General features: G+C 44.1%; 1 protein-coding gene across 8 annotated transcripts in view; it reads left to right on the forward strand.

Annotated features, from left to right (window-relative positions):
• DZANK1 (double zinc ribbon and ankyrin repeat domains 1) overlaps positions 1-25,349 on the forward strand; it is a 74,346-nt gene that overhangs the window by 14,875 nt on the left and 34,122 nt on the right. For 7 of the 8 annotated variants that reach the window (XM_033429391.2, XM_049699118.1, XM_049699119.1 and 4 more), the window contains exons 6-10: positions 38-156; positions 5,442-5,527; positions 10,027-10,144; positions 16,142-16,255; positions 24,662-24,754. In XM_033429391.2, the coding sequence (XP_033285282.2) occupies positions 38-156; positions 5,442-5,527; positions 10,027-10,144; positions 16,142-16,255; positions 24,662-24,754 (530 nt within the window). The remainder of the gene's footprint in view (positions 1-37; positions 157-5,441; positions 5,528-10,026; positions 10,145-16,141; positions 16,256-24,661; positions 24,755-25,349) is intronic. The other variant, XM_049699122.1, reaches the window with a different exon arrangement.

A 25,349-nucleotide genomic window follows, 5' to 3' on the forward strand; every position in this document is an offset into this window, starting at 1 on the left:
AGATATTCACAGAATGATGTTTTTGATATAATCGTAGACGTGGGTGAAAGAACTGACCCTAAAACTTTGAAAGATCTTCGGTTCTCAGAAAGCCCACGGGAAACCCCAGCTTTCCGTGAAGAATCAGGCTCTCGACCAGCCACCCAGCAGCCCCAGGTAACTTCTAAAGACAATCTTTAGGGTACTAAATGCCTACTGTGGTTTTTTTGTTTTTTTTTTAATGAATGAATGAGTTTATTTTTGGCTGCGTTGGGTCTTTGTTGCTGCGCGCGGGCTTTCTCTAGTTGTGGCGAGCAGGGGCTACTCTTCATTGCGGTGCCTGGTTTTCTCATTGCAGTGGCTTCTCTTGTTGCAGAGCACAGGCTCAGTAGTTGTGGTGCATGGGCTTAGTTGCTCCGCAGCCTGTGGGATCTTCCCGGACCAGGGCTCGAACCCATGTCCCCTGCATTGGCAGGCGGGTTCTTAACCACTGCGCCACCAGGGAAGCCCCCCCTACTGTGTTTTTAATGCTTCCCATGAAATACTTTAAGGAAGTATCCCTGCCTTTTCACCACATGCCAGGCACTGTTCCAAAGCTGGGAATACCTGGTTGAACAAGAAAGGCCCCTGTACTCATGGAGCTCACATTTTATCGGGGGTGGGGGCAGGCAGATAATAAACATGTGAATAATCGAACAAAAAATTAAGAATAGTGATGTGTCATGAAAAAGATAGAGCTGGGTAATGGGATGGAGCAGTGGTTCTCCAAGTGTGGTCCCCAGACTGATACCGTCAGCATCATGTGGGAGCTCATCAGAAATGCAGACCCCTCAGGCCCCACCCCAGACCTACGGAGTCAGGGCCTCTGGGGGTGGGCCTGATCATCTGTTTTAATTGGCCCTACTTCTGAGATACACTCAAATTTGAGAACCCCTGGGACAGAGAGTGCACATGGAGGAAGAACAGTGTTCTAATTCAAGGGGATAAGGGAGGCCCCCCCCCTGGAAAGGTGACATTTTAATGGAATCTTCAAGATGAACAGAAGCCAGCCCTGCAAAGGTCTTGGCAGAGTAACGTCAAGTTCATCAAAGTGAGGGATCACAGGGAGGCGGTGAGGATGGAGCGTGGGGAGCGGGGTGGGAGATGGGGTGCGGGGGGCCAGCGGGGCTGCAGCTCAGAACACTGTGCTGCTCCCACGTGGCTGCCCCTCAGAGTTGCCTGAGGTCCTTCAAACCACAGCCTCAGAAATTGTGCCTTCGTTGGTCTGGTGTCAGGTTTGGGCATGGTTTTATCTTTTTAAAATTCACCCATAAGTGATTCTAATTGGCAGGCTTGGGTGGGAATCCCAGATACTAGGATGAGTCCCATTGTGAGAAGTTCGGATTTTCTTCTGATTGTAAAGGGAATCCATTTGGAGGGTAAGGCACAATCTCATTGACATTTACAAGTTTTCTCTAGGGCCACGGTGTGGAGAGTAGGCTATACAGGCATGAGAGGAATATCGCTTATGAGGCTTTTTGCTCCACGTGAGAGGTAATGGCAGCTTGTGCCCAGGTTGTGGAAGTGCTGAGACAGGAGGCGGCGTTCTGAAGGTCGGGCTGGAGGGTTTAGCTGCGGGATCAGGCAGATGGGATCAGGGAAAGGGAGGAGCCAAGGATGGCTCTCAGGGTTCTGGCCTGAGCGTCTGCAGATGATGGTACCATTAGCGTCTGGAGATGACGGTACTATTTGTTGGGATGAGGAAGACCAGGGAGGAGCAGGTGCTTGGGACGCATCAGACATCCAAGTGGAGGTGTTAAGTAGACTGTTGGATATGCAGGTTCAAACTCAGGGGAAGGGTCAGGACTGGAGATATATATTTAGAAATGTTCAATATCTATTGTAGACGGTATTTAAAGCTTGGGGCTAAGTGAGATCACCTGCCGGGGTGCACAGAAAGTGAAGAGAAGATGGCATAGACAAAATTCTTGACTTAGAGGTTGAACAGAGGAGGAAGAGCCTAAGAAGTAAGAAGAAAGTAAAAAAAAAAAAAAAAATGTGGTGCCTTAGAAGCCAAGAAAAGAAAGGGTTTCAAGGAGAAGGCAGTGGTCATCTATGCGAATGTGACTGCGCATTCGAATTGGGCAAAGATGGGGACTTGCGCTTTGGATCTGACAAGATAGAGGTGGTTTACAACCTCAGTAAAAGCCACGTTAATACGTTCTTACTGTGTGACTCAAGAAAGATGCCCTTGTACTAGTTGTCTTCTACAACTACTATAGCACTTTGATTTTTCAGTGTTTATAAGATTCCATTTAGACTTTTGGCATCTGAGGGCACCCCAGGACACTTTGCTCTCTTCCTCCAATTCTGAGCACCAGGTAGAGCCTTCCTGGAGTCACATTTTCTATCCAACCACAAGCGCTTCTTGTGTGCCCATGATTCAAGGCTGCTCACATTAATCATCAAGTATAAGGGAGGTCAGAAGCATGAGTCCCAAACCTGGCTGCCCATCACAGCCACCTGGGGGGAATTTTAAGTATGTATACAGATTGCCAGCTCCCTGCTCTTGCAGTGCTCCTAGGTAGTCTAAGTCCATAAGCCTGAGACGGAGGCTGTGGATGACTGATGGTCAACCCAATCTGAGAACCACCAGCCTGGAAGACCAATTATCCTGATCCCGAGGTCCACCTCCCTCCTTCCTTTCCAGTCTCCAGTGCTGCGGTGTAACTCAGCCTGACCTCCTGGGTTCTTTCATCTGCCCACCCACTGTATTTTCTGGAGGACCCCAAAGCCCAGGCCAGAGGACTACAGACTTAGTAAGGCCTGCCTGTAAACCCCACTAAACAAAAGGATAGCCATGCCTGCAATAGAAGATTGCCCTTCCCAGTCTTCTGGGAAGAATGCTGACCTGGTTTCCAAATGGACTACTGAGCAGACACGACTCCTACGAGCAGTGCTTGCCACTGTAGCCCAAAGAAGAATACCGCTTTTGAGATGAAACAACATCATTTTGACAAATGAATGGTATATGACAAAACATATTCATAACTATTTTCAGAAAAACAGTCTATGTGTCCATAATTATCTGTAATGTGTCTAGAAAGAATTACTTCCTTTGTGCATGAGTATTTGGATTTCCTTGCCCACCTACTAATTTAAGAGTTGTTTCCAAGGAAAAGATAGAATAAAGATCCCAAGATTCAGATTTCCCAAAAAATAGGAACCTGGGGACACATTTGGGGAATTTGACTAGAGTTCAAAGGACAAAGGAGACCAAAAAAGGACCACAAAACTTTTATCTTCCGCTCTTTTTCTTCATATGGTAAGAGATTCTTCTCAATATTCTAGCTCAGTCCTAACTGAAGCTTACTTCAGCAAACATCAGCGTTAAGGATGCTGGTGGTTGTTACAACAGGTCAATCACCAGGGAGACAGGTGTCTCTGAGCCGAGCCTCTGGCCGGGGGACGCCAGGGGGCGCCATCAGTGGTGAGGTCACCATCGGGGCGAGGCAGCCAAGTAGCCGTGCGTTACAGCCTGGGCAGAAGGTAGATGACAGCTGACGCCTGGCTTTAGTGTCAGGGCCCAGAGCTGTGGGTTCTCTGGAACCCATACGTGGAGTGAAAGTCCAGCTGGCCACTGACGAGAAGGCCAGCAGGCTCAGCGCTGCCACATCTGAGGAATTTCCAAGAGAAACCCACACCTGCACCTTTCTGTGTTATAACAGAATTTAAAATTTTAACAATCAAATTAAATTTTTTAAAGACACTTCTATTTCTTTTTTTAAAATAAATTTATTTATTTATTTATGGCTGCGTTGGGTCTTCTTTGCTGCACGCAGGCTTTCTCTAGTTGCAGCGAGTGGGGGCTACGCTTGGTTGCGGTGCGTGGGCTTCTCATTGCGGTGGCTTCTCGTGTTGCAGAGCACGGGCTGGCTCTAGGCGTGCTGGCTTCAGGAGAGAGTCCAGATTAAGGGAGACAGAAAAGACATGACCACTAAGAGCAAAGTGTGATACTGGACTAGACCCTAGTCCAGGAGGAAATTATAGCTGGGAAGGCCATTGCCGGCACGACTAACAGAATGTGAACAAAGATATGTGGATTAGATACTAGTATTGTATCACTGCTGACTTTTCTGGTTTTGATGTTTGCACTGTTGTGTAGGAGGACGCCCCTGTTCTTGGGAAATGCTGTAGTGTTTGTGGGGGCGAGGAGGGGAGTCATGCTGCAGGTTATTCTCATGCTTCCGAGAGAGAATGGAGCACCTGGGGCAAAATGTCAACACAAACAAAGGAGTTAGTTGTACTATCCCTGCACCTTTTCTCTATGTTGGAAATTGTATCAGAAGAAAATGTTACAAAAATAAAATAAAATGGGGATAATGTTGCCCATTGACCTTAGGAGGTCACTGTGAAATGTGCCAGGCACGTTTTCCTACTCTCAGACCCTCCATAAGTGTTAGCTTCTCTCCCTCAGCCGTCCTTTCTGTTCCCTTCCCCTGCCACTCCGACCCCTGGACCATATCCGACAACCAGGATGGGCCATCACTGCCCTGCCTGTGTCTTCACACGTGGGTTTCCTCTACTTGGAATTCCCTTTGTCCTTCTGTCTACTTAACAAACTGTTCTTTACTTTCCCAGGCCCAGCTCAGACATTACAGCCCTGGGGAGCCCTTCTCCCCGCGCAGGTGAATGGGATCGTAACCTCCCCAGGTTCTCGTAGGACTCAACACAGATGTGTTATGACACTGAGCCCATGTGTTTCAGTACTTTGTATGTACACCAGTTCAGCTCCTTGAGGGCAGGGACTATGTAATGTTTATCTTTGTCCCCCAACCCTGCATCAAATACAGTGCCTGGTACAAAGAGGTTGCTCAAATTAAAATATATCTAAGTGAGTTAAATGTTTCTGGATAGCAGCAGATGAGTTCTCTCAGGTGAGTCCTTTTCCTAGGGGTTTAATCTTTGAGAAATATGGATGCTCACTTGGGTTTCTAAATTCTGAAATCTGGTCTGTCTGATGGTAATTCAGATCTCTTTTCTTGTAAACTCTTGTTTTTAATGAAATACATGTGTCTGATGATGAACATCACTTTAATTTTTTAATTAAAATTATTACTTAACAATTCATCATTACTTAAGACTTTCCCCATCATGGTTTTTTTTTTCTTTTTGTGGTACGCGGGCCTCTCACTGTTGTGGCCTCTCCCATTGCGGAGCACAGGCTCTGGACGCGCAGGCTCAGTGGCCATGGCTCACGGGCCCAGCCGCTCCGCGGCATGTGGGATCCTCCCGGACCGGGGCACAAACCCGTGTCCCCTGCATCAGCAGGCGGACTCTCAACCACTGCGCCACCAGGGAAGCCCCCACATCATGGTTTTTAAAAGATGGCTGCTGGATATGGTAGGACAAAGCACTGAAATGAGCTCTTAATGTAATTTTACTGTACTGTAGCATGATTTTATACATATTCTTAATTTTAGTTCCCTGGTTTTGCACATATAACTGGCCAGAAGAGTTTGACAAGCACAGAGATCATGAGGATTCAAAGGGAGACAGACTTCCTCAAGTAAGTATTGCATTCTCTTTACTGTTTCTTAAGTCCTGCTAAGACACAGTATGGTCAAAAAGAATTTGAGGATGGGACATAACAGTGGTATTTGCCCCAACTGTTTTTTATTAAATTTTTACAATATTTAAAGGTTCAAATGACATACAATAAACTGCACTTAAAGAGTACAATTGACATATACATATAATCTTGAAACTATCACCACAATCAAGAAAATGAACAAATCCATCACCTCCAAAAATGTCCTACATCGCACCCTTTTGAAATCCTCCCACGTGTCCCTGTCCATCTCCAGGCAGCTGTTGATATGCTTCTTGTCACTGCAGCTGAGTTTGCATTTGATTCCGTATATAAATGGAATGATTCAGTATTTACTCCTTTGCCAGGCTTCTTTCACTCCACCTAATTACTTTGAGGTTCACCCATGTCGTTGCACGCATCAGATGTTTATTTCTTTTTAATGCTGAGTAGTATTCCATTGTACGGATACATCACAGTGTGTTTATCCTATTTCCTATTGATGTACATCTAGGTTGTTTTCAGTTTGGGGCCATTACAGATAAAGCTGCTATGAACATGTGTATACAAGTTGTCCTGTGCATATATACTTTCATTTCCCTTAGGTGAACAGCTAGGAGTGGAATGGCTGGGTCATATGGTAGGCATATGTTTAACTTTTTAAGAAAACTGTCAAACTGTTTTCCTAAGAGGTTGTACCATTCTACATTCCCACCAGTAGTGTATGATGTATGAGAGTTCCAGTCTCCCTACATTTTCACTAACACTTTTATTTTTATTTTTGGCCATTCTAATGAGGTGGTAGTTGTGGTTTTAATTTGCATCTCCCTGGGGGTTGGGAGAGTGGGTGAAATAGGTGAAGGTGGCCAAAACACTTTCAGTTGTAAAATAAATAAGTCCTGGGGATGTAACGTACAGCATGGCGACGATAGTTAATGATACTGTGTTGCATATTTGAAAGCTGCTAAGAGAGTAGATCTAAGAAGTTCTCAGCACAAGAAAAAACATTCTGTAACTATGTATGGTGACAGATGTTAACTAGACATTGTGGTGATCATTTTGCAGTATATACAATTACTGAATCATTCTGTTGTACCCCTGAAACTAATGCAATGTTGTATTATTTAAGTCTTCTCTGTCTTTACTGATTTTGTCTATTGTTTTATCAATTATTGAGAAAATTATGCTGAAATCTGTGACTATAATTATGAATTTGTCTACTTGTCCTTGTATTTCTATCGGCTCTTGCTTTATGTACTTTGAAGCTCTATTATTAAATATATAAACCTCTTGGAATCTTATGTCCTGTTGCTGAATTGACCCCTTTATCATTACAGAATAGCTTTTTTTAAAAAAATTAATTTTTATTGGAGTAGAGTTGACTTACAATGTTGTGTTAGTTTCTGCTGTACAGCAAAGTGAATCAGTGATACATGTACATATATCCACTCTTTTTTGGGTTCTCTTCCCATACAGGTCATTACAGAGTATTGAGTAGAGTTCCCTGTGCTATACAGTAGGTTCTTATTAGGTATATATTTTAAATAATAGTAGTCTGTATGTGTCAATCCCGATCTCCCAATTTATCCCTCCTCCCCCCAAAATAACCTTTTTTAACCCTGATAATATTTTTTGCTCAGAAATCAAATTTGTCTGATATTAAAATAGCCATTACTGCTTTCTTTTGATTAGTATTTGCATGATGTATCTTTTTTCATCCTTTTAGTTTTAATCTATTTGTGTTTCTCTATTTAAAGTTGGTTTCTTTTAAGCAGCATATATAATCAGGTCTTGCTTTTAAAAAATCTAACAATCTCTGCACTTTAATTGGGCTGTTGAGAGTATTTATATTTATTCTGATTATTGATATGTTTGAATTTGTCAGCTGTCATGCTATTTGTTTTCTGTTTGTCTTATCTATTCTTTGTTGCCCCCCCCTTTTTTTGGCTTACTTTTGGATTAATTGGGTATGTTTTATTTTATTTTGTATCCTTTGTTGGCTTATTAACTATAAGTTTTCTTCTTAGTGGTTGCTTTAGGGTTTATAGCACACATTTTTGTGTGTGTGTGTGTGGTATGCAGGCCTCTCACTGTTGTGGCCTCTCCCGTTGCGGAGCACAGGCTCCGGACGCACAGGCTCAGTGGCCATGGCTCACGGGCCCAGCCACTCCGTGGCATGTGGGATCTTCCCGGACCGGGGCACGAACGGGTGTCCCCTGCATCGGCAGGCTGACTCTCAACCACTGCGCCACCAGGGAAGCCCTATAGCACACATTTTTAACTTATTACAGTCTGTCTTCAAGTAGTATCATGCCACTTCATTTATAGCCTAAGAACCTCATGATAGTATACTTCCAATAACTGGGTAACTACAGCCTTTGTGCTCCTGTGGTCATTTATTTTACTTCTACAAATATTATGAACCCCACAATACATTATTACTTTTATTTGACATAATCAGTTATTTTTTTACAGTCCTTTATACTTCTATTGTGGTAAAATATACATAAATAAAATTTACCATTTTAACAATGTTTAAGTGTACAATTCAGTGCGTTAAGTACATTCACAGTGTTGGGCCACCATCATCACCGTCCATTTCCAGAACTTTTTCATCATCCCAAACAGAACTCAGCTCCCATTAAACAATAACTCCCCATCCCCCTATCCCTCCAGCACCTGGTAATCTCTGTTATATTTTCTGTTTCTATGAATTTGCCTGTTCTAGTAACTTCATGTAAGTGGAATCAGACAACATTTAACATTTTGTGTCTTATTTCACTAGCATAATATTTTCAAGATTCATCCATGTTGTAGCATGTATCAGAATTTCATTCCATATTAAAGGTAAAAAACATTCCATTGTATATATATACTGCATTTCATTTATCCATTCATCTGTTGATAGACATTTGAATTGTTTCCACCTTTTGACTATTGTGAATAATGCTGCTATAAACATTGGTGTACAAGTATCTCTTTGAGTCCCTACTTTCAATTCTTTGGGGTATTTACCTAGAACTGAAATTTTTAGATTATGTGGTAATTTTATGTCTAACTTTTTGAGGAACTGCTAAACTGTTTTCCACAGCAGCTGCATACTTTACTTTCTCACCAGAAATGTTCAAGGGTTTCAGTTTCTCCACATCCTGACCAATACTTATTTTCTGTTTTTCTAATAGTCATCCTAACCGGTGTAAAGTAGTATTTCATTGTGGTTTCGATTTGCATTTCCCTAATCGCAAGTGATGTTGGGCATCTTCTTTGGAGTAATGTCTATTCAAGTCCTTTGCCCATTTTTGAATTGGGTTGTTTGTTTTTTGTTGTTAGTTGCAAGAATATTTTATATATCTTGGATATTAATCCCTTATCAGATATATGATTGATAAATATTTTCTCCCATCTGTAGTTTGTCTTTTCAGTCTTGATAGTATTTTTTGATATTCAAATTTTTATGAAGTTCAGTTTATCTATTTTTTTTGTTGCCTGTGCTTTTGGGATCACATCCAAGAAATCATGGCCAAATCCAGTGTCATGAAGCTTTTTTCTTATGTGTCCTTCTGGGAGATTTATAAATTTACCTCCTACATTTAGGTCCTTGGTCCATTTTGTATTAGTTTTTGTATGTGGCATAAGGTATCAATCAGTCCAACCTCATTCTTTTCCATGTCACTATCCGGTTTGCCCAGCACCATTGTTGAAAAGACTATCCTTTCCCCAAGTGGACTCAACTGCAAAGGCTAGTGATTGTTGAGAGGCCATGGTGGAGACTGGTGCAGGCTACCAAGCCATCCAGTGCACCGTATGCAAACGTCATAGATGCTGAGCAGTTCAGATAGGTCACAGGATCGAGCAGTGTTATTCACAGGGAAGCCCAGTTCCTGGAGTCCTTTCACTTTGGCTGATATCCAGAACGAGGTAGGTGGGTGAGGGCTGAAGGGTGGGACCCAGCCGCCTGGGAAATGGGGCCAGATGTTGCTGAGCCAGAGCCTCGGACTCCACCCAGGTGAGTGAAGACAAAGACAGGGCCTGACTGACAGTGACTCCGAGTGCCAGGTGAGAGGACCTCTCGCTGATGCTGGGCTCACTGCTCAGATGGGGAGTCAGCAAAGTGCGGCGTGGACATTCCCGGAATTCCCATGTCTCACCCTCACGCACGCCAGATCCAAGGTGATGGGACGACTGGGGCCCCACTTGGGAAGTGGGGTCAAAGGCGGCCGATAAACTGCCGCCGCCGCCGGGAAGTGAGATGGGCCTGGCCTTCAGGTGAAGGGCACCATGAGTCCCAGCTGTACGGCCACTTGGTAATAAAATGACTAGACAAGCATCTCCCGTCTTGAACTTGTTCCATAGGCTTTGAGTGTGTTCTGCTTTCTATTTTATTCAGAAAAACGTTTGAATGCTTGTCAAGATTGACACTTGACTTCTCAACGTGCACTCCTCAGAACATGGCCAGTCAGGACCCTCTTCTGTTGCAGGTGTGCCCACTGCCTTGTGCCCCGCCCGTCTGACCCCTTTGCCCGCTACTGTCTAGAATGTGGCTCTTCTGTCCCGCCCATATTTGGCTGTCGTCTCCCACCCCCAGAAGGAGCTCAGGTGAGCAGCAGAATCCTTAAAACCTTCTTCCATTGGTTTATCTGATCTTTGTGTGCAGCAGGAGCAGAGTACCTGGCACACGTGAACCACAAACGTAAATACTTGTTGAAAAAATTACTGGCAAGTGAATCTTGTACTATCCAGACTGCTACTTAGGAATGAAAAGCTTGTTTGCGATGCCATTTCTTTTGTGTGGCCTTGAAGAAGCATAGGCTCAGAAAAAGACTGAAGTCTTTTTATTTCAATGATTCACATATGGATAAATACATGTTTCCTACTTATGTGATATTTCTGTTCATAACCTGGGGACAATAAGGAAATATATTCTAGAAATAAATGACCAGGAGTACTAATTACAAGTCTGTATATCCATAGGATACTTCATTCTGTCCAAAGAAGCTGTTTATATAGGCTATAGATTGATCAGTATATCTAAATTAAAAAGTTTTGGCTAAGTGTAGATAATAATTGATATTATCCTACCATTAAGTCTGTAGTTAGTTAGAAAACGTACTTGGCTTACTACAAATCAAAACCTTCACCAAAATGTGTTCATCTTTTATGCACGTGATACTTTGGGGGTTTTTTGGACTAAGGTTTACAAAATGATATAAAAGGATCTGTGAAATTGACTGAAAATGACCATTTAAAAAAGATAGTCACTGAGAAAAAGTCACTATTCAATAAATTCAGAGTCCAGAGTTTTAGGATTGAGTTATGCATTTAAGCAAGTGGCCAGATACTAAATGGATATGCTGTAGAAGTCACTTTACTTCCATGATATATTTTGAACTCCTCGTAAAAGATGGGACAGCAAATAAAACATGAACAGGTCTCATTGGTTTGAATTTTCCCTGCTTATATTTATGGGTGCAATGCCAAAGTTATTTTTTACTGGCCTGCAAACAGATTTTCAAGACTTTCTTTGTTATTACAGGGAGAAAAGGTTATCAGGGATTATAAATATTCAAAATGATGACATTTGCAACATCTATACTGCCTGTAAATGATATTTATTAACGTGCTCTAATGTATAAAAAGCTTTGTAATTTGACCTGTTGAGTTCTTATTGTGTCCTGCTCTCAGCTGGGTTTCTGGTACTCAAAGGGGCGATCCTACTCCTAGGATCCCAGACCCAAGCCACTCAGGGTCTCATTAGAGAGATGCAGAGGGGTGCCTCTTCATCCTGCCTTGTGGATTTCTCCGTAGCCAGCTGGTTGATGTTAATTTTTGTCAGTAGAGGCCCATTGCTGGGAGGGACACTGCGGGAGAAAGGTCTCGACTCCTCTTCCTGTTTCTGCTGTGCTTCCCTCTCCCCGTGCTCTGATGGTGCTCAGCTAACCTGCAGGACACCTGGTTGTGCTGAACCCCGGTGAACTGCATGGCATCTCGTGAACAGCTTCTCAGTGGGCTCCGCGGGTACCCAGCCAGCTTCCAGAAAGTCTCTCAGGCATCCCAGGGGGCAGTTTCCCAGCACATTTCATCAGCAGCCTGCGCGTGGCTTCCCAGCATGTCCTGCCAGCTCCCCAGGGGGAGAGTCCTCATGAGTTTCATAGGATCCCGCCTGCTCTGGGGCCAGCTCTGGTCTGTGTCACCCCAGTGAACTTCTCTGCCATCCAGTGGGTGGCAGCCACACCCAGTTCAGTAAGTGCCTCTTCCAGACCGGATCCTCTTCAGGTCCCTGCCTCAGCCGGAGCAGCAGTGGCCCTCCCCATCCTGGGTAGTCCTGTATCCTTTCGAGTTCGCTTTACCCACTAGCAGTTAGTCCTCTGTTATTAGTTAATAACTATTTATATTAAACTTTCCCTGTTTAAATTACCCTGAGCTTTCTGTCTCCTGACTGGACTTTGACTGATACAGAGTTGGTACCAGGAGCGGCCCCAGGAACTAGACCTGCGAAGAAGGGGTTTGGTCCTTCCCTTTGCTCGGGAGCAGCGCTGAGCTCCTTGCCCATGGGAAACAGGATGCTAGCAATTCATAGCCTGAAGCGGCATCACGAGAAATCAAGCTACCACACGGGCCTGGTAGTGAGGAAGCATCACCTGAAGCAAGCCTCTGGGGTGGCCAGGTGGCCGCTGCACTTGACGGCTGTGGCAGCAGTGATGATACCAGCCAGGGCTGTGGACAGTGCTCCTGAGCACCTGGGAGCATCACAGAAACCGACAAGCTCAGGACCTTTCACTCATAATCCAAGAACCAGAGTGCCCCCATGACAGCCCCAAAAGAACCTATTTCTTGTAGCTCCAGGGATTTGCTGCTGAAAGCAAACACAAACTTTAGTTGAATATGTTGGTGAGTTACAGCATAAGCTGAATTCACTTTATCACCACATTTCTTTTGTGAAAGTTCGGGTATGTATTGGGACAGAACAGGATCCTGAAACTGGGAATGGAGATGTTGGCTTGGACCCAGATGAAATGCACATTCTTTTTTTTTTTTTTGCGGTTCACGGGCCTCTCACTGCTGTGGCCTCTCCCATTGCGGAGTACAGGCTCCGGACGCGCAGGCTCAGCGGCCATGGCTCACAGGCCCAGCCGCTCTGCAGCATGTGGGATCTTCCCGGACCGGGGCACGAACCCGCCCCTGCATTGGCAGGTAGACTCTCAACCACTGCGCCACCGGGGAAGTCCGAAACGCACATTCTTGATTCCCTAAATTACTCTGCTAGTGGATGAGCTGGCCCTCCTGTCTGAGGATGCTAGCCTTCCTTTCCTTGAAATCTCTGTGATAACCTCGCCTGGGGCAGTGGCTTTGAAAGGGGATGTGTATTCTCATCAAGACTCACCGTAGCCATCCTGTAGCATGACTACGGTCCAATCCCAGTTGCTCTAGAGGGACAGGTGTACTCTGTGATCCGGGACAAAAAGCTTACACATGAAAAGAAGAGCACAATTTTGCTAACATATATTGGCAGAATCTTGGGGGACAAGTCTGGGAGTGGATTTTAAATGAGGGCAGAATATAACACTAAGTTGGGCCAAATTCGCTGATATACATGCCTCTTTTATAGATTCCGGATTGATTTTAATATGTTAGCTAATGAAGCTGGCGGTGACTCCAGCTGCTTTTGGGGCTGGCTGACTAAAACTTGGACTCAGTAGTAGCCTATGGTCAGTGAGACTCGATGCTAAGTCTTTCCTGGTATCATGTTGGAGTAGGTTTGTCAGGTTTGTCCTGTGTGCCCCCAACTCTCACCTGCATTTCACAAGAAGGCCCAGAAGACATGTCCTTCAACAAGGCATAGAGTTAGGAATACATATTAGTGAAAGGAGCGCCTGCATCCTTGAAAAGTTCTATGGCTGCTTTCCTTGGAGGCCAGACATGATCATGGGGCGATGCCACTCTTGAGATGGGCTCCCTGATTTCAGGGAGCTAGCAGGATTCCAGAGGTCAAGTGGCAGCACTTAACTGCCAAAGACAAGGTGGGCACATCTACCGTAAAAGGCCGCAGCAACATATCAGTAATCAGAATCTGATCGTGGTCTTCCTAAGAATGAAACAGATGGGCAGCCTACTAGTGTCTTGCTTGGTTTATATAATAGAAAAAAAATCACATGTTTTGTAGCCAAATACGTGACTTGAGCCACCACAGTGGAACATCCAAGGGCGTCACCCAGTTTCAAGACTTAGGTCGATTCGCAAACCCACAGCTCCCTAACTGAAGGGCGGCTGGGTGTCCTTGAGGATGGACCCTGCATCATTGCAAGTACATGTCATAGGTCATCCTTGAAGCCTTTTCCAGAGGGACCTGTGCCTTGAGGAAGAGGAAATGCCTAAACCTTTGGGGGCTTACTAGATACTAGCTCTGAGTTGATGCTGATCCTTAGAGTTCCAAAATGCCACTGTGGTCCACCAGTAAAAGTTGGGGCTTAGAGTCGTCAGGTGATGACAGATGGAGCCTTACCTTAAGGCTGACTCACAGTTTTCGCTTCATGTATTCTGGGGACTTGTTGTTATGTTCATGTACACTTATAATTGCTGTGTCTTCCTGATTTATTGACCCTTTCATCATCACAAAATGCCTCTCTTTGTCTCTAGGATCATTTCTTGTTTTTAAAGTCCTTTTTTCCTGATATTTATGCAGTCACTCTAGCTCCCTTACCCTTACTATTTCCATTATATACCTTTTTCTATACGTGTATTTTCAACCTATTTGTATCTTTGAATCTAGGTCATGTCTCTAGTCAGGCATACCTCTCGTTTTTTTATCCCATCTGACAGTCTCTGCCTTTTGAATGTGGTGTTATTGTCTATTCACATTTAATGTCTTTAATGATATGGTTGGATTTACATATGCTGTTTTGCTGTTTGTTTTCTATTTGTCTCACGTCTTTTTTGTTCCTCTGTTCCTCCTTTACTTCCTTCTTGTGTGTTAAATAAATAATTTTTAGTATGCCATTTTCATTCCTATGTTTCCTGTTTTTTTTTTTACTATTTTAAAAAGTTCTTTTCTTTTTAAAAGTTCTTTTCTAAGAGAACGCTAGAGATTACAACATACTCCTTAATTTCTCAAGTCTATTTCAGAATAATTTAATTTAAATCCAGTAATACACAGAAGCTTTGCTCCAATATATCTTCTTTTCCTCCCCTCAGAGACAATTTCTATTGACCGTTTGTTCCCCCTGAGTACTGGTCACACTTTCTTGTTTTTTACACATCTCACAATTTTTTCTTGAATTTTGGACATTTTAGAGAGTATAATAAGTCTGGATTCTGACTTTTTCTCCTTGTGGTGTTGTTTTGGTTTTTTTGTTTGTTTACTTGGATTAACTCTTTCAAGCCTGTCTTCCCTGCAGTTTTCAGCCACTAATATCAGGGTTTTCCCCTTGTTTTATTTATTTATTTATTTATTTATTTATTTATTTATTTTGCGGTACGCGGGCCTCTCACTGTTGTGGCCTCTCCCGTTGCGGAGCACAGGCTCCGGACGCGCAGGCTCAGCGGCCATGGCTCACGGGCCCAGCCGCTCCGCGGCATGTGGGATCTTCCCGGACCGGGGCACGAACCTGTGTCCTCTGCATCGGCAGGTGGACTCTCAACCACCGCACCACCAGGGAAGCCCCCCTTGTTTTATTTTTAAGCCTGGGATCAGCCCTGGGTGTGCATAGCTTAGACTTCGACTGAAGATTGGCCAGAAGTTGTGCTCAAACACCTTGGTGCTCCAAGGCTTCCAGTCTCTGCCGAGGGATCTGTTGTGGGCTGGGCGGAACATTCAAACTTCAGGCTGTTTTCAGGTCTGCCCCAGCTCCTACTTTATGCTGAGCTCTCTTGTATCTTCATGTGCAGCCAAGGATGTGTGGGTGGCTTGGACCCTCTTAGGTCTAACGCTGCACATCCGAACATCGTCCAGTCAACTGAGGGTGTGGGAGGAGCTTATCAAGCCCCCTAGAGATGGCCTACCTTCTGGAACTCCCCTTCAAGTCCCTGGCTAGTTGCTGGTTCATCAGTTGCCCCAAACAGGACCATGAGCTCAGGCTAGTGGATCCACTGTCCTCCCTGTTTGCTTGCCACTGAGATCATCACCTTAACCGTGCTCCAAGTCACATGAGCCCTGCCCGTCAGCAGCCACGAAGCTGCTGCTTTTCACAGCCCTCCCTGCTCTGTGGAGCCTCCACGCTGACAGAGCTGGAGGAGGATGGGGACAGCCCAAGCAAGACCCAACAGACGTGTGGTGTCCTTGCCCGAAGTTCATTACTTTTCAGTTTGTTGTCTGTCTTTGGTTGACTTTCAGAATTTTTAAAGTTTTATCCAACTTTATAATTGCTTTTTGGAGAGAAGATGTGTCGATTTCCTCACTCCATCATGCTGTAAGCTATTTTTTCTTTTCTTTATACCTCTCTTTTCTACAATAAACATGTTTTTACTTTAATAGGAAGGAAATAAGAATAAAAGTGGTAATTATTTAAAAGAAATTTTTATTAAAGCAAATTAAACCTTACATTTTAAGATCTACTTATACCTTCAGTTTTTGCCAACCTGACCTCGTTCTTTGTGCAGATGGGCTTATGTGCAGAATGTGAAAACCTGGTGCCCGTGAATACGCCCATCTGTGTGGTCTGTGAGGCTCCTCTCACTCCACAGCTGCAGCCACAGGCCAACCTCCGCTTGAAGGTAATGAAATGTGAATCCATAAAAGTGTGAATAAAACACATAGAAATTAATGTTCAAACCATTAAACATCTTTCTTCAGCTGATGGAATTGGCTAACAATTGATAAGCTGATACCTGTGAACAAAATCCACTCTCATTTTTGGAAAGGCATCTGCCCAAGAGTTTAACTTGCCAGTAGGATCTAAATATCAAGAGAGATACACAGAAATGTGTTCCCTGAACATGGATTTGGAGGACAAATTGCACTGCAGCTAACACAGACAGTTGTTTACTTCATATATTTAAACTCGAACATTGTAATTAATATTGACTTTTCATCTTGTCCTTAAAGTCACTTCATGTTTTCATTTGCTTTGTTTGATTATGGGTCTCTATTACATAGAAAAGAAGGATTACAGCTAGTCACATGGATGAAAAAGTTAAGTATCATCATGAACATTAAAAAAATCTTGTTAGACAAATGATGTCATGCCATGAAAATTTTTTTGGTAGAATTATTGAACATACAACTGTATCTTTTCTCCATTTTTCAATTTATAGTCCCATTCACCTCCTTTTTACTTGACCTCAAGTAAAGGTCACTAGAGGATGAAATAGATTTTAATAAAGATAACTTTGGAGATTAAAAAAGCAAGAATTTTTAGCAATAAGGGAAGTGCGTGGACTTAACGTATAATTAGAACTGTAGCACTCCGAAAATGACCTTGTGGAGTCTATGTGGGCAAAGTTTATGAGAGAAAAGGTAAGTCCACTTTTTCTTACATGTCCCAGCTCCCCTTCACTGTGAAAAAAATGTTCAAAAGTATCCCAGGCTAAGTAAACCTTCAGAAGTGAGATTTTGAAGAACTGGCTGGGCCAAAGTCAGGTAGATGAAAATTTACTAATCTTTTTGTTTGATGACTGTTTGCAATCTTAAGAAACTTTAAAAGTCACTGCAGGAAGCCACCATACAGCCCTGGAGGCCTATCTCCAAACTTCCTATACATGAGAGTGAGACACCAGCTTCTCTCTTGTTTAAGTCACCATGATTTTGGCTGTTCTGTCAATCACAGCAGCACCTGTTCTCGCTAATATTTACATTATCCGGGATATTTGAAGATAATATCATTTCGAACCCTTTGAACTATTCAAAACAGGAGGAATAGGGGTAAGTGTTGGCTGAGAGCCAGGTTCAGTATATATCATGTCACCTTCAGCATTTGAAACCCAGACTTCTTCCCATGTTGTGGAAAGACAGGGGGTACAAAGGTATAAGTAAGTCCTCTGTTGAGGATAAACATAGGACTTCTATAGTGATTAGGAGTGTCAAATCCAGGAGTGACCCTTTTTTTTTTTTGCCTTCTCTCTTTTTTTTTAACATCTCTATTGGGGTATAATTGCTTTACAATGTTGTGTTAGTTTCTGCTGTATAACAAAGTGAATCAGCTATATGCATACATATATCCCCATATCTCCTCCCTCTTGCGTCTCCCTCCCTCCCTCCCTATCCCACCCCTCCAGGCGGTCACAAAGCACCGAGCTGATCTCCCTGTGCTATGCGGCTGCTTCCCACTAGTTATCTACCTTACGTTTGGTAGTGTATCTATGTCCATGCCACTCTCTCACTTCATTCCAGCTGACCCTTCCCCCTCCCCACGTCCTCAAGTCCATTCTCTATGTCTGCGTCTTTATTCCTGAGAGTGACCCCTTTTTAAAGTACAGTTTTGAGGAGAGAGACAATCACTTGAAACTGATTTCTACTCTATTAATGGGCCAAAGGCAGAACATATACCTTATAATGAGGAAATCAAGCCTGTTTGACTTCTGATGTTGAGTTTTCAAAGGGAATCATGAAATTACTGAGTACCCAAGCTTTACATTAGCTAAAAATGCCTCAAATAGGGACAGCTTCAATAAAGGGCTCTCTGAAACATTAACTTTCTCAAGACCTTAGGAAATAATGATTTAGGGTACATTTATCATTATCTCCAGAAGTGAGAATCTCAGGACCGTTTCTGTTGGCACGGTGTTTTTTTCCCAGGTGTTTTGTCTGTTTTAACATTGGACTCATACGATTTACTGTTGTTTTTAATAAAGACGTGACTTCAGCAGCTGTATGTCTTGTACTATTAGTTACACTGCTTTAGTTGAGCTGCTTTTACCAGAGCATTTGGGTCACTCTGGGCGCTCCATCCTCTTCTTTTTTGTGTACTTTACCATGTACACAATACGTTCTGCACCCTAAGAATTTACTGGAATAAGTCTGAGCTCCCAGCAGTGCCAGGTGGCACAGGGAGTGGTGTGAGCCTGAGAAGCAGTCGCTGGACACCTACTCTAGGGTCACTGAACAGGGATGATTAGGGGAAGGAGCCTGAGGAAGGAGCGAGGTCCCCAGGCAGCTGGCATCCCTCACCAAGGCGCAGCCATGAACCTTCCTTCAGGTTCGCCCAGTTTCTCTGGGTTCCACCTTGCCCCTCCCGTGCCAGCCCTCAGCTACTGAGCAGCTTTTTCAAAGGCACCTTTTGATGTGGCTTTACCAGCTGCTGCTTCCCGGAGCACCCTCTAGGGCTTTGCTCGCTGCATTCCCCGGGCTGTGACCCCTGCACCCACTGCCCCAGTGATCTGGGCCCCCGCTTGCCATGGTGGCAGGGGGCACAGAGGAGGATTCGTCAGCTCTTATCGGGGGCGAGGGCCAGGGATAGCTTTGAAGAGGGGGTGTCATCTGAGCAGAAGGTGTAGGAGGTACAGGCATTTGCCATATGGGAAGGGGTGGGACAAAGAGAAGTGATGCGTGGGTGTGTGTTCAGGTATGAGGTGGAGGAGGGGGGCATGCCAGAAAGATGCACAGAGACCGGAAACTGCAGGATGTGCTCCAAAACTTTGCAAGCAGTTCGGGTTCGTGAGCTGCAGAAATGCTGGCGGGGCCCGTGGGCTGTGGGAAACGGCGCCTTCTCTACCCTTCTTTCCCAATGGACTCTGGAGGGTTAAAAGCAAGGAAGGCTTTTAATCAGACTTGATTTTTAGAGAGACCTTTGTCACCATAACATCTGATCTGGTGGGAAATGCCTGATTTTTACGACGGGACATTCAGTATTGCTGCTACCCACAGAAGGACCCTGGTTGGAAATCTTCATCCCAGTGGCTTTCCCAGAAGTTATAAGGGCGACAGATTTTTAGATCACATTCTCACCCAGAGAGCCTCCTCTGAGGTCAGTGGGAACACCTGTGTAAGCTGCTCACGGAAGCCAACGTGCCGTCCCTCCCCAAAGCGCCAGCAAGGCCAGTTGATGCCTCCCTCCCATTTCTAGGTTGGTCTCCATCTCACGCCACAAGGTGCACAAAGCACCATCGGTCCTCTTCCTGCTGTGATGCAGACAGACCCAACCGCTGTGGCAGGCTTCTCTTGTGTTGATGTAAAGCCCTTGTCAACGCTGAGGAATTTTGCTGCATCAGATACTTTTTTCTACTGCCAGGATTAGAAGATATAGTAGCAGGAGTTTCTTCTTTTATCCTCTGGCCTGTATTTCAGAATAGGAGAGGATTTTATGTTTTTAAAAATTTTCTAATTTTCAGTAACACGTGAAATAGTCCAAAGATACACAACAAAGTGTGTAATTTCCCTACCCCACCTCTGTTTCTATCCCCTGAAATAACCAATGACAGCAGCTTAGTGAGTGTCCTTCTATGTATTTATCTAGATGCACAGAAACATATTTCTATATATTCACACATTTAAATTTGGTTTTGTTTGATTGACTCTTCCTGCCTCCCTCCCTCCCTTTTCTTTCTTTCTTTTCTTTTTAAATTAATTAATTGATTGATTTATGGCTGCATTGGGTCTTCATTGCTGCCCACAGGCTTTCTCTAGTTGCGGAGAGAGGGTGCTACTCTTCATTGCGGTATGCGGGCTTCCATTGTGGTGGCTTCTCCTTGTTGCGGAGCACAGGCTCTAGGCGCGCGGGCTTCAGTAGTTGTGGCTTGCGGGCTTAGTTGCTCCACGGCATGTGGGATCTTCCCAGACCAGGGCTCGAACCTGTGTCTCCTGCATTGGCAGGTGGATTCTTAACCACTGTGCCACCAGGGAAGTCCCTCTTTCGTACTTTCTTTCTTTCTTTTACAAAAAACAAAGGCATCCCTTTGGCCGTTTTCTACAGTTGAAAACTAATGTCAGCATCTCCCCTTTGACCAGAACACATGAACTCTTTTAGAAAGAGACCTTCAGCTTCCTTCTGGCTCTAACTAGCAACACATGTTTTACCTCCAGGACTCCCATTGTGTCTGGGGTTCCTGGAATCTGTGAGGCTTAGGGCTGGGATCCCCGTGAAGTCATTACTCTTTGAAAGAGATCTGAGGACTCACACAGCGAGGGCACAGGTACCTCCTATGAGACCCCAGCCCCTCGCCCAATGATTCAGGGCTAATGCCAGTGTAACCACAGCTCTGTGTCAAGTTGACCTTGGCATCTTACAAAATCCTCTTTGAGATTAAGTTTGCCAGTACCTACTGGTTTGTGTCAATTAAAGCTTATCATTTGGGAGATTAGAAAATTGTTCTCATCTTCCAGCTGCTTTGTAAGGAAAAGTTTTACCCCAGTGACTAAGCCGGGTCCACGAAATTGCTTGGAACCGTTCAACTGGTCAATGTGTTGCCAGTGCTGTGGATGAGGCAGCAAATGAGGGTATTGGCTTTTTATAAAGTGCTTGTTGTAAATGTTTAGGATCCTCATTAAGGCTGCCTGGTGGTGGCCTGAGTCCCACATCATCCCTACGGACATATGTGAATCTATGATGTAGTGATTGTGATACAAGGTTTTTATCTGTGGGTCATGGTCACTGCTCTTCAAGAAGTGAGCCGCGTGGTGTCAAAAAGCCACCCCAGAAACCATGAGGAAAGCCTGTCGACCAAGAAGGCTGTGCTTACTGGACCGAATACAGTGAGATAAACCAGCACTTTGACCATCTTAGCAGCATCTCAGAAGAGAGAAGATGGGGAAGGGTATTTATAGGGTTTCAGTACCGCGGTTGGGCGATTTTAAAGAGAATTTGACAGGAATGCAGCCTGAGGTAAACTGTGAGCTTTGGAAGATGAGGATGTGCCGGTGCAGGTTCATTGGTTGTGACAAATGCACCATCTGGTGCGGGATGTTCATACTGGGGGGTTGTGTGTGCGGACAGGGGTGTATATGGGAACTCCCTGTAATGTCTGCTCAGTTTTGACGTGGCCCTTAAACTACTCTAAAAAACAAAGATTATTAAATTCAAAAAAAATTTTTTGAATGTTATTTTATTTTTTTATACAGCAGGTTCTTATTAGTTATCTATTTTATACATGTTAGTGTATATATGTCAATTCCAATCTCCCAATTCATCCCACCACCACCACCACCCCTGCTGCTTTCCCCCCTTGGTGTCCATACGTTTGTTCTTTATGTCTGTGTCTCTATTTCTGCCCTGCAAACTTGTTCATCTGTACCATTTTTCTAGGTTCCACATATATGCATTAATATATGATACTAATTTTTCTCTTTCTGACTTACTTCACTCTGTTTAAAGAGAGTTTTGCAAGGCAGTATTGGGATTGGGCAAAGTTAGTTTGGACTGGGCAGAGTTATGTCATGCTAGTTGTTTTTTCTTTTAATAAATTTATTTATTTTAAGCTACATCAGGTCTTCGTTGCTATGTGCAGGCTTTCTCTAGTTGCGGTGAGCAGGGGCTACACTTCGTTGCGGTGCATGGGCTTCTCACTGTGGTGGCTTCTCTTGTTGCAGAGCACAGGCTCTCGGCATGAGGGCTCAGTAGTTGTGGTTCGTGGGCTCTAGAGCGCAGGCTCAGCAGTTGTGGCACACAGGCTTAGATGCTCTGCAGCATGTGGGATCTTCCCGGACCAGGTCTCGAGCCCATACTCCCTGCATTGGCAGGCGGATTCTTAACCACTGAGCCACCAAGGAAGCCTCTGTCGTGCTAGTTTTCATTATTTATTTATTTATTTATTTTCATAAAAATTTCATATCTTTAAGGTGGTGATTTTTTTTTTTTTCGGTACACGGGCCTCTCACTGTTGTGGCCTCTCCCTCTGCAGAGCACAGGCTCCGGACGCACAGGCCCAGCGGCCATGGCTCACGGGCCCAGCCGCTCTGTGGCATGTGGAATCTTCCCGGACCGGGGCACGAACCCGTGTCCCCTGCATCGGCAGGCAGACTCTCAACCACTGTGCCACCAGGGAAGCCCCGGTGGTGATGCTTTGATATACATATACAGAGTGAAATGATTACTTCAGTCAAGCTAATTAACATATCCATCTTTGTATACTGGAAATTTGCTAAGAGAGTAGATTCCAGGTGCTCTCACCACACACACACAGACACACACACGTACACAAATGGCAGGTATGGAGGACATACTAGTTTTATTTATTTATTTATTTTAAGTTTACCCATTTATTTATTTATTTTTATATTTACTTATTTATTGGGTTGCACCAGATCTTAGTTGCAGCACGTGGGCTCCTTAGTTGCGGCATGCATGTGGGATCTAGTTCCCTGACCAGGGATCGAACCTGGGCCTCCTGCATTGGGTGTGTGGAGTCTTATCTGCTGAGCCACCAGGGAAGTCCCAGGACATACTAGTTTTAGATTGTGGGTCCTGCAAGTTGAGGGCCATTGGACTTAATAAGTAAGCAGTTTTACTTAGTTTATAGTTTTCTCTTTCTAGAGTATTTCTTGCAGCAAACAGATCTCACTGTATTTTAACTGAGGGACAGGAAATTTGTTTCACTTCTCAGTGGATTCTACCAGATCAGGAAGATCACTGCCTTAAATCTCACAGAAAAGCTCTGATGATTGCAGATTATGCTTTGGGGACCTTAAGCAACTGGGGAGAAAGCTGGAACCAGGAGGTGTCAGGACCCACGGAGAGCAAGTCTACGGTTCTCTGCCATTTTGAGGAGCAGTGAGTTGGCCTCTGCCCTTGAGGCGTTCTCTGGGCTGGGAACTGTGGTTTCCCGAGCTGGCTCTGGCTCCTAGGAAGACCTTGGGGTCTTTTACGTAAGTGGGACTTGAGGATGACTTGGAAAGGACAGGGGAATTCTGCAGAATAGTCCAGTGACTAAACAGATGTTAGTTACCAACCTCCCATGGCCGAACTCTGGCTAGGCTGTGTTAACCATCTTTTCTTTTTCTCTTGTTGTTTTCTGTATTGCAGCTTATCCCCAGGTTCCTGACTCAGAAGGTTGAACTTGTGACCCATTTTCTAATACAGTCTTTTTACTTTTCCATTTCTAAGTGAGAAACTACAGAGCAAATCTAAATTCATATTTAATATAAAGCCCCGTGGGGTAGACCCCAGGCCAAGAACTAGGTTACTTGTAAACGTATACTCTTTTGCTGGTCTTGGGCCTTCCTGTTTATTGTTGAAGCCAGGAGACGGAGCCCACCAAGTAGCACAGTTTCCACAATGAAAAAAATAATAACTCAGAAGCAGTGCAACATAGTCACTCTGCCTTCCTAAGGCCAAATGAGTACTCTTTTTCAGTTTTTTCATTTTGGGGTTTGTTTCTTTCAAAACTATGTTCATTTGTCTGACACTATTTATGTTGTAATAATTCCTAAATCCTAAATCCAATTTCAGGGTCTGGGTGTTAGTATAGGGTCTCTAGCTGGCTGATCGGCTGGAAAGACTGCTTAATGATTTCCTTGCACAGCTGTTTGCTCAAAGGAACACCTATTTCTTTTTTTTTTTTTTGCGGTACGCGGGCCTCTCACTGTTGTGGCCTCTCCCGTTGCGGAGCACAGGCTCCCGACGCGCAAGCTCAGCGGCCGTGGCTCACGGGCCCAGCCACTCCGCGGCATGTGGGATCTTCCCGGACCGGGGCACGAACCCGTGTCCCCTGCATCGGCAGGCGGATTCTCAACCACTGCGCCACCAGGGAAGCCCTCTTTCTTTTTTTTTTGAACAGTACTTTGATTTCTTGGACTTAAAGAATTTACATACTAAATACTGAATAAGAAAGAAATAAAAAGCGTGATTAAATAAATATGAAACTTCTCAGTTCTGGCTTTCATGGCTTTCAGAGTATCATGCCTTGAAATAAAACCTTAAACTTGAATCAACGTACAGATGCCACTTCAAATCAGCACAGCTACATATAGTTTCCCTTTTTGCATGGTGTGTGTGTGTGTGTTCAAACTTGTGTTCCATGTAAGTTATTTTGAAAGATAAGTTTTAGATCCTGAAATCATCAGAATATCTGACTGCTAATCATCATGGTGGTAGATAATGTACCTCTTATATTATTCCACCTTATTAACACCCTTTAGTCCTCGTATGCTATACTATGCAGATGAATTGGCAGGAAAAATGAATACATTTATCTGTGAAGAAATGCGAGAGCCTCCGTGGAAACACGTATTTCTCATTCTCTGTTTTCAAGGAGAAAGCGATCTGCTGCAGCTGCGGCACAGGGAACCCTGCTCACCTGAGATACTGTGTCACCTGTGAGGGGCCCCTGTCTTCATCACAAGAGGTAGGTTGATTGCATGTGCCAGTCCTGTATTTTAATGGCTGATAAATGTTCAGTGTTAGTGATAAGAAATATAGTCTGCAGAGGGGAGAGGAAGTTTGTAGGGGAGGAGAGGGGAGAGACCAAAAGAAGCTGCTCACGGTAAAGTGAAAGCAACATTTCTATGTTCACCAGTACAAAACTGTTTTCAAAGTCTTCAGGGTGATTCAATCAAGTTGGCAATTTCTTACAATTTCATTTAGTGACTGCACGGCCACCAGTGGGGTAGGGGCTGTTCACATTTCACTCACGGGCAGGCACGTCTGTGTGGACTGTGCCTGCTGTGTTTTTTAGTTTTTGTTTTTGTTTTTTAAGAAAAAATTTAAGCTTTATCTTGGTAAAACATTCCAGATTCCCTCAGATCACAGCATATCAATAAGCAAAATGTACACATACTGATTTTATACTGCATGTCAAGTCCCAAATTCCCGATCCTAGGAAAACAAGTTGCAAAGTACAAGTGCTGGTAGCAACTATAAGTAGTATTTTAAACAAAAATAAGTGAGTTTTCAGCACTTAAGTGAAATGAGGCTTTAATCAAAAAGAGACTCAATTCCAC

This window comes from Orcinus orca, chromosome 16 (genome assembly GCF_937001465.1).
Source record: "Orcinus orca chromosome 16, mOrcOrc1.1, whole genome shotgun sequence".
Lineage (NCBI taxonomy): Eukaryota > Metazoa > Chordata > Mammalia > Artiodactyla > Delphinidae > Orcinus > Orcinus orca.